The 9827-nt window shown below is 32.8% G+C and overlaps 1 protein-coding gene across 2 annotated transcripts; it reads left to right on the top strand.

Moving 5' to 3' along the window:
• Nucleotides 1–5272: 5272 nt before the first annotated feature.
• LOC145116857 (uncharacterized) lies at nt 5273–9397 on the top strand. Of its 2 annotated transcripts, none has more exons than XM_079053167.1 (12): nt 5273–5386; nt 6230–6341; nt 6813–6890; nt 6973–7092; nt 7299–7433; nt 7876–7953; nt 8081–8158; nt 8276–8341; nt 8422–8553; nt 8639–8773; nt 8998–9063; nt 9146–9397. In XM_079053167.1, the coding sequence occupies exons 2-12, from the start codon at nt 6258–6260 to the stop codon at nt 9161–9163; spliced, it is 990 nt and encodes a 329-aa protein (XP_078909293.1). In that variant the 5' UTR covers nt 5273–5386; nt 6230–6257; the 3' UTR covers nt 9164–9397. The 2 variants fall into 2 exon arrangements, with proteins under 2 accessions (XP_078909293.1, XP_078909294.1); XM_079053168.1 differs by having other exon boundaries at nt 5287–5386; nt 6213–6341.
• The last annotated feature ends 430 nt before the right edge of the window (nt 9398–9827 follow it).

Below are 9827 nucleotides of genomic sequence, written 5' to 3'. Positions count from 1 at the left end.
AAACAAGTGTGTATAGATCTATATTGGGATTGACAACCCCGCACTCAGACTGCTAGCTACAGCCAGACATACACGCCTACGAATGACAGTTGTTATCAACAGTTTTTAACGCATTCAAAGCGTTGTTTCAGGCCATCTAGTCTTAGTATGGTTATAATAACTCATTAAAAAGATATTAACAATACGTTAGTGTATAATTAACTAAACATAAGTACATCTTCAAAGTACTAGTTTACAAGATACAATCTACAGTATTACATTACAGTTTACAATAACAGCTGGTGGAACCAGGCACACTCACAGTTACAGGTTTTATAAAAGAAATACAAACACAAAACATTGGTTTACAAAAAGAACGGTTTTATGAGATTAAAACTACTTTTCATATACAGCAGAAAATATAGGATTTTCTGGAACAATTTACATATTCTTAGAACAGAAAATATACTTTCAAACATAAATACTTATGCACTCACTCAGCTTTATGTTGATACTCTCTTTTCAAATTACTTGTATTCTCAGGGAATCAGTAGACATGTACTCCCCGAGATTTTGAGAAGATGGAGCTATTTTGAGTTATGTCTTCTTCTTTTGTATAACTATTTTGGTGCCAATATACATTGATTGAACACATCTAAAAACTTATACTTATTAATACAATGGTTGTTTGTACTTTGATTGCTATAATGCATGTGTTGTGATACTACAAATGAAGTCATCCACCCCCGGACGTTTCCGCCGTCTGGTTTGGGGGTGTGACATGTTAGAAATAACATTTCGGCCCAATTTTTATGAAAAATTGACATTTTCGGCACAAATGTTTAGAATTTTACTTTTTCGGCCCAAGTTAAAGAAATTTACATTTTCAGCCCATTAAACCGAAAATTTACAATTTTGGCCCAAATTTGTTTAAAATGAGAATTTAACCCACAAAAGTCAAAAGTTTACAAATTTAGCCCATGAAACCGTGAAGACCAAATTTGAGGCCCATTTTGTGAAAATTTACACTTTTGTCCCTTTTAAACTATGAACTTCATAAAAATCCATTTTTATTTAAAAGTTATCCATTTTGGTCCTCTCACAACCGTGAGTTACATAAGAATCTCACCTTTTTGTTTGTTTTGTCAAAAATGGCCCTCTACACGAATTTATTTAGTTTTCTAGTGTTCTTCAACACGTTTTCTCATTTCACTTCATAGTATGTTATATGTAATACTTTTAGTTTGCAAATATCACCATGTTTAGTGAATATTTCGAGTTTTGTGATGTTTCAACAAGTTTTCATAGTAAAAATCACATCACATAACATAAAACACACATATACATACATAAACACATAGATCTAACACAAGGCAATTTGTATCCTCCCCCAAAAACAATATAAAACCGAAAATAGGGGTATGAACTCACTTTGGGTTGATGGATTCGGTTTTATGTGAAGAAATGAGAGAGATTTCAGCCCTAGCAAGCTCCCCTTGAGTAGATCTCAAACTTATGGGGTTCTAAGGTACATGGATCATGAAACGGAGTGTTAAGAGAAGTAAGTTCATCATGAACATGAAGTTAAACACCTTGATGAGAAGTAGCTTACCAAGAATGGATGGATTTTGATGAAGTATCCTATGACTTACATACAAGCTCACACGAATTTGGAGAGGGAAATAAGATTTTCTTGAGAGTTCTAGAGAGGATTTTTGGGTGAGTTTAAGAGTGAAATGAAGGTGGTGGTGGTGCTTTCTCCTTGGCCGAGGATAAGAGGGGAAGGGGGGGGGGGAGTGATAATACTTGCCTAGAAACATGAGACTTCATTGTTATATGAGGGATACTATGCATGGATATTCACCATGAAATGGTGAGGTGTCAAGATGTTCCTTCCCATAATTTTTTTATATATATTTTTCGAGAATGAGAGGGAAAAAGGAAAATATGGGCCTTGGGCTTGTTCTTGCAATTGGCCCATTAGGGAGTTTTGATCCATGTGGGCCCACATAGGTGTTTACGGCCCAAGATGGTATAAACAATGGGTTTTCGGCCCAATGAGGTTCAAGAAAACATTCATGGCCCATTAAGGCCCATGTAGACAAGGTGAGACATTTTAGGCCCAATATGGCCCAAAATGCTATAGCTTAATGAATGTGGGTCCATTTAGGCCCCAAATGAGGATTCGTAGTTCAAAATAATTCAATTGAGAGTTTATTGGCCCATTAGGCCCAATAAATGATTCCTGGCCCAATAATAGTTTTGAACCGGGAAGTTAGGGTTACAAACCCAAAGTCGAGTGTATGAAATGTGTTGAATTAGGTTTAGGACTTCACGAGTGAGTTTTGATTACATATAGACATAATTTCCTAGCCAAAATTCTAGTTGTGACAATATAGGGGTTAAACCCTAAAAATTAGGGTTTGCTGAATCACAACGTACACCCAACATACATATTGTACGCCCAACGTACGAAGGTGCTCCCCCCCGCGTCCAAGTCAGGTGAGTACGTTGTGTGTACTTATATTACACCCAACGTAATAATCCCCTTTCCGACTTTAACAATCAACACTTAACCAAAAATGCCAAGAATATAATACCTCACAAAATGGATGTTACAGACAGGATAAAATGTCGATAACCACATACAAGGTAGCTAGCCTTGTATGTAAAATATCTATATTGTCAAATGTGTTAATTTAAAGTTTTCATAACTACACTGAAAGTCTCGTTCCTATAGACTTGATATATATTGGTTTTATAAGTTAAAGAAAAACTGCTTGATTTTGAATTTATTCACGAATAACTACATATATAGATGATTTTGTTTTCAATCATATTAAATAGTTGTTTTATTTTATTTTAATCAAATTAGTTGAAATTTGATCAACTTAGTAGTCACACTTAGGGGTGTGCAAAAAACCGCATAAACCGCACAAACCGCCCACACCGCACCGCATAATGCGGTTTAGAATTTCGGGGTGCGGTTTGCGGTTCGTAATTTTGTCAAACTGCACTATGCGGTGCGGTTTGCGGTTTATAGTTACCAAATCGTGGTTCAAACCGCACCGCGTTGTATAAATATATATATATATATATATATATATATATATATATATATATATATATATATATATATATATATATATCAAAGTTTCCAATCACCAAATACTTCATACTGTCCAATAACTTTTTTCTATATCACGATGGTTAAATATGGTAATTAAAGACTTAAAAGACTATGATATCAAATTTCATAAGTCATAACAACTTAGCAAAACATGATGTGGTTTTTTTGTTTGCAATATCTATGCCTTTTAAAGGGTATGCAATATAATTAATAAATTTTGAAAGTGTTTAAATGGAATGAATAACAACGAAAGTTATAAATTGAAACAACTTATCAAACCGCATAAACCGCACATAAACCGCACAAACCGCCCGCATGAAACCGCACCGCATAATGCGGTTTAGAGCTTTTGTGGTGCGATTTGCGGTTTCCAAAAAACTCAAACCGCATGTGCGGTGCGATTTGCGGTTTCAACTCTAAACCTTACCAAACCGCACCGCGAACACCCCTAGTCACACTATATTTATTAAGGGGTTGATTTTTTAAATTAGTATTTACAAAAACAACTTGAAATTAATACATTTGACTATATATGTATTTACAACCTCCTCATCTCTTTAGTTTTATTCGATACATAATAAAAATGTATCTTAAAGACAATTCAAGTTCGTTGCTGTCATAGATTACAATACATTGAAAAATCATTTTTTATAAAATTAAGTTTTTTATGTAGTATACAAACTTTAAAAAACAAAAAAAAAAAATAGATTTCAACACTCAAAGCAAACAATTCATAATTTTTTTATGAAGTGTTGAATAGAATGATGCTTTTCGCAAAATATATAATACTAGCAACCTTTTTTTAATCGGAATCCAAACATTTTGGACATAATAAGAGGCTACGACGAGTTTTTAAAGAAGCGGTTGGTGCACTTGATGGAACTTTGATACATGCTACTGTTCCTGTTAAAATAAAACAAGATTTATATAGAGAAAGGGAAAAAGATGATTGTGATTAAAACGTATTGATAATTTATGACTTCAACATGATTTTAACGTTTATTGTAGCCGACTATGAAAGGGTAGCACATGATGTTAAAATATTATCAGAAGTATTAACATATCCACATACACCATTTCCGTTTCCACGACCATATACGTTTATGGGTTTTTAAATATTTATACTTTAATTTTAAAACTAATTAATTATTTATATTTTTACAGAGGAATGTTATCTTTGTGATGTCACGTATGCACACATTTGATGATTTGTGGCTTTGTATCATAACATAATGTATTGGCTTGGAGATTTTTGTCATAGACGACCAATAAAGAAAAAATTAATCATGCACATGCAAAACTTCGAAACATCATTGAACGTGTTTTTGGTGTCTTGAAAGCACGATTCCCAATATTAAAGAAGATGACATTATTTTTGTTGGCTACACAAAGAAAATTACCATTGCATGTTTAACGTTTCATAATTTTATAAGGAAATATGGTTTGAGCGATGGATTCTTTCCTCAATACGATCAACCTAATGTGTTGTTTCGAAATAGTCATGTTTGCATTGATGACGGTGAAGACGAGGTTGACGATATGGTATTATGGTATTGCAACAGACATAAAATATATGGTTTAGTTACGTGATGAAACTGTCGAGCAGTTAATACAAAATATAGAATAAACGTTTTTTTTTTTTTTTTTTTTTTTAAGTTATTGTGCATGTATGAATTATATTTCAGCGTTGTAAACTATAATTATTTTAATTACAAGGTTAAAAAAATTTTAAGTTAAAAAATCAATTTATTTTAGCTTGTAGACATTAAAAAACAAAAATTATATTTTTGTTGTAGGTTGCAGATGTTTGGTACATCTCTTGTTCTGCAGATGTCTGTATATATGATCTACAAACTACAAACATTTTACCTCTTAAAAAACAAACAATATCTTACTCAACCTCTTCTTTTGTAATTATGATCTGGAAACTACATATGTTTAACTTCTCCAAAAACAAACAACACCTACCTAAAGAGTGTATTAAAATGACCATAACAAAGTGTTTGTGAACAATTTGAAAAAAAAAAAAAAAAAGACCAAGACAAAAATTCCCGTTATTGCGTTATCAAGTTTAGGGTCCAGGGTTACCGAAGTCCCTATCTTTAAGTACAGGGGCTAAAGTGATAATAGCTGATAGTTATCATCTCAACGTGTTTTAGATCAGTGAGAACTGAGAAGACTCTTGCTTGCCGGCTTTTAGGGTTTATTACGAGCGTTTTAGGGTTTTTCTGAGTACGGATACGGCCACAGATTCTTCATCAATCGAAGTTCTGTAATGTATGTTCTTTCCTTTTATTGATAATCTACATGATGTATTTGCTCATTTTTTTGTGAATATCTTACCTGTAGCGTTGCTGTTTGTGTACGTAATTTTGAGGAATGAGTTTTATCTTGAATTATTTATGTTGTCTGAACATGTTCTTAAAGAGTAATGATTAATTTTTCTTCACGTTTTTTGTGCATTTCAAACTATATTAAATCTTCTATAGAACATGTGTTACAGGCGTTTGGTATGTGTTAAAAGTTAAAGCCTTTTTAAATAAGCTTTGCCAAACACCCTCTGTGTCTTGATCTGTCCCCTTTAAGGTAGCCAAGTATACGGATTATAACAATATTATAAAAAATAGAGTAAATTACAAATTGGTCCCCATGCTTTACTCCAAATCGCAAATTTGGTCGAGTTTTTGAAATCTTCCCAAAGTTGTCTTCACGTTTGCATCATTACAGATTTTAGTCCATCTGAAAACAGAATATAATATAAGTATTAAAAGAAATAACATTAGACCAAACTTGAGATTTTGCATAAAGCATGTTGACCAAATCCATAACTTAAGGATGACTTCGAGAAGATTTAAAAAATGGACCAAATTTGTAATTTATTCCAAAAAATTAATTACATATCCATTGTTTCTCCCACAAAATGATGGAGAAGACATTGCGTGAGGACATGTTTGATTGGGGATCTTATTTGTGTAGGGGACAATAATAGGATACATTGGACTTGAAACATAATTAATGTTTGTTAATTCATCAAAAGCTTCAAAATCCACTGTTAAGGGTTTATGTTATGAGTGTATAATCAAATAATAAAACACAGTGTCAGTGGGTTTCTCTTTGCAGCATATGATCTACTTACTAGCAAATAGGAATGTCTGGCATTGATAAAGAACCAATCGACTCTGTTTCTGTATGTGATCCTGCTTATGAAGGCAAAAGCTCTATCTTGGATCAGGTAACTTTCTTTTTTATCATAGGAGAGATCACCTTTGGTTTTGTAGTTTATTGATTACTGGGCATTAGTAATGCTCTATACACTCAGACACTTCAGGTTCATTAATTAATATGGAGTAATAATAATATAAGTTGTTTCAAAGAAGTGTGAAAGCAGTTGGTTGCTATATAATATATGATACTCCCTTTGTTTTAATGATAGGTATCACTTACCATTTCTTTTTCATATAAGACAAGAAGACTTTGATTGCTTACTGAATACCTAGCTTGAATGAACTTTGTTAAACAGAAATCAACAAACTTCTAATTCATAAAAGATGTTTATCAATTCACTTGAGCCTTGTCCCTGTGAGCAAATGTAAATGAAATTAAACAAAAATATCACATGTTTTTTATATATCCAAATAGAAATTGAAACCTTGTTTATGTAAGTGTTGTGTTGGATAACAACTATGAGGTTCCCCTTTTGCAGAGTGTTCAAGAAACAGATTTGCAAAACGCATTGGACTATGCTAGAAGTGTTTACAAATCTTCTCTCTACCTTCCCCTTGTATGTTTTCATTAATTTTTGTTTTTTTGTTTTTTATCATGTTGTCAATTGGTATAATAATTCACTTTTCAAATGCTTGTAGGCTAGGGTACGGGAAGCACGTGATAAGGCATTTGAGTATTTTAGATATACACCAAGAGCCGGTGCCATAAGGGAAAAAGTTAAACAAAATATTCGTGATGCTTTGCAGGCGACATTTAAGGTAGTTCTTTTTTGGCAAAATCTTTAATAAACTGTTGAATGCAATATGCTCATTTAACCTTATTTAGAATTATTTATAGATAGTTTTTTATCCACAAATGCTTTGGTGTCTCCTTTATATCTCGATCCATCTAGTCCATAAAAGAAACAAGTACTTGCTTTATACACTTTCCGATTACTTTTTTGTTTCTTGTCTAATGCTTGTAGGATGCATTAAAAGAAGCACATGAGGAGGCTTTCTTGAAGGCACTGGTGGCATTTGATTTTGCAACAAGGGTTGTAGGTTCTGGTGCACAAGAATACAAAAGGTGTCTTGAGGAGTTTATGACAAATGAATATGAGGTAGCTTTTCTGGAGAAACCTTTGTTATACTGTTAAGATATAGATACATTTAATTGGTTTATGAATTATACCATTAAACTACCACTTTACATCTATGAACTTGGTATGTATACCATTGCCAAACATGTGTAATGGATTTTCCATTGGGTACTATATTTGCAGAATAGTTGTCTTAACCCCTTGAAGGGCTTTTAGATGTTTCTGCTATGTTAGATCTAGAGATTATTTTCTATCAGATGTTTATGCTTTTGTTGTGGGCAAATAGAAATGTATGCAATTTACAAAAACATGTAAATGTTTTGTTTCTTGAATCTTTATTATGTGCAAGTGCAACATATTTTATATTCTTTATTCGTATTTACAGCTTTTATCAAATAGTCATTTCTCTTTTATTCGGATTTGAGAATCGCACAAAACTCTCAACTGTATTCACATCTTTTAGGCTTTTGAGGATTCACAGTGCAAAAGGGCAATGGAACATGCTGCTGAAGTTTTCAATTCTGTTCTTAACACTCAGTCAGTATGCTTTCCCAAATCTACGTTATTTTTGTATAGTGGTTTGTCAATTTCAGAACATTGACCCTTAGCTTAAAAAGCCACCATTCCAAGTTGATAAAAGCAATTGGTTTTCACTTTTCATCTTACAGCATATGATGATGGGCATTGTTAAAGAGCCAATTGGCTCCATTTCAGTACGTCGTTCTGCTCGCAAAGGCAATAATCAGGTACCTTTTCTTATTGGTTTGCAGTTTTGAGATTAGGGTTTTTGGTGCAACCATTTAGTGATAACTGATAAGTAGCTTAGGCTCAATTTAGTAACACAAAACTGTTTTCATTTTCAGTTTTTAGTAGAAAATGCATTGGACCATGCTAAAGACGTTTACAAGTCTTCTTTCAAACCTCCAGTGGTATGTTTTCTGAAATCTTGATTATTTTTTGTTTTTTTTTTAATCGTGTGATCACTTAGTTTATTTTTAAATGCTTGTAGGCTGTGTTAGCAGAAGCCGGTAATAAGGCAGTAGCTGCTTTTAGGGGTGTTGCTGTAGGGGCCGGTGGGCCCGGTTCTATAAGGAGAAAATATAAACATATTCTTCGTGACATTATCCATAAGGAATATAAGGTAGCTTTTCTGGTGAAACCTTTAATAAATTAGTATTTTTATCCAACTTGGTATAATACGTGGTTCACTTTTCAAATGCTTGTAGGATGCAATAGAAAAAACACATGAGGAGGCTGCTTCAAGCGCATTGCTAGCTTTTGAATCTACAGCAGGGGCTGTAGGTTCTGTTAAGGAAAAATACAAAAGGCTTCTTGAGGATTTCATGAGAAACGAATATGAGGTAAGTTTTTGTTTATGTTATTGTTGTTGAGATACAATGGTTTAATGAATTACATCATCAAACTACCACTTTACATAGCCAAACCATGTAAATATTTTTTTTATAGGCAACATTTTTATGTCTTTATTTCCATAAACCGTTAGAATTCATATTTGTAGCCGTTATCAGATAGACATTTATATTTTAATAGTCGCTCCAAGTTGTCAACTATTTACATGTTTTAGGGTTTTGAAGAATCAGAGAACAGAAGGATCCTAGCACATGTTCTTGAACTTCTCAAACAACCCCTGGTATGTTTTTTGAAATCTTCATTATTTTTTTATATGGTGGTCACTTCACTTGGTATAATAATTCAATTTCAAATGCTTGTAGGATATTCAACATGAGTAGCACATGTTCAAAAGGCAATAGGGCAGGTTGTTCTGGTATGTATAAAAATTAGGGCAAAATATTGTAGTTGTTGCTTTTGAAAATGTCATCTTTGACTGGTGGCTTCCATCTGCCAAAATTGTGGTTCTTTCCGCCTATCGAATTGAATTTCACAATCTACTGATAGACGTGTTTTTGGTCAGATTGCACAAACTGATTCTGTTTACTATGTTTACTATTGCTCGCTTAAAACCACACCCTTTTTGTAAATTGAGCTGCTGCAACTGGACTATAATTTTCAAATTAGTAGGTTATTATTGTCATAATGGAGTAGTAAAAAAGAACTTTAAAATGAACCACCCTAAATAAGAAATAGTTTCTAAATACAAATGCTATAATGAAAGTACAATGCAATAATAATAAGAAAAAATAAAATATAATGTACATTGTATTTTCTTGCATTTAGTCCTAATTAATGTTAATAACTTGTATAATACTATCGGTATTCAGTGCTGCGGTTCCAGGTCTTAATCAGTCAGGTAACTGGAAATATGGAGGGACCCTCATAAACTCTTATATGAGGTCGGAATGAGCTTGATTTTTTTTTTTTTTTTTTTTTTTTTTTTGTGTGTTTATTCTTCTCTTTCTTGGCTACAAATTAGCTTCTGGCATCCTCCAATTCTTT

Source organism: Lactuca virosa, chromosome 5, assembly GCF_052849685.1.
Source record: "Lactuca virosa cultivar CGN04683 chromosome 5, Lactuca_virosa_CGN04683_v6, whole genome shotgun sequence".
Taxonomy (NCBI): Eukaryota; Viridiplantae; Streptophyta; class Magnoliopsida; order Asterales; family Asteraceae; genus Lactuca; species Lactuca virosa.
This window is presented reverse-complemented; position numbering and strand designations above follow the sequence as displayed.

Bases quoted from the DNA above. Each gene is read 5' to 3' on its own strand.
- LOC145116857 (XM_079053167.1), top strand. From the start codon at position 6,258: ATGTCTGGCATTGATAAAGAACCAATCGACTCTGTTTCTGTATGTGAT. The intron at 6,891-6,972 runs GTATGTTTTCAT...AAATGCTTGTAG, and splicing joins CTTCTCTCTACCTTCCCCTT to GCTAGGGTACGGGAAGCACG. The intron at 8,159-8,275 runs GTACCTTTTCTT...TTTCATTTTCAG, and splicing joins CTCGCAAAGGCAATAATCAG to TTTTTAGTAGAAAATGCATT.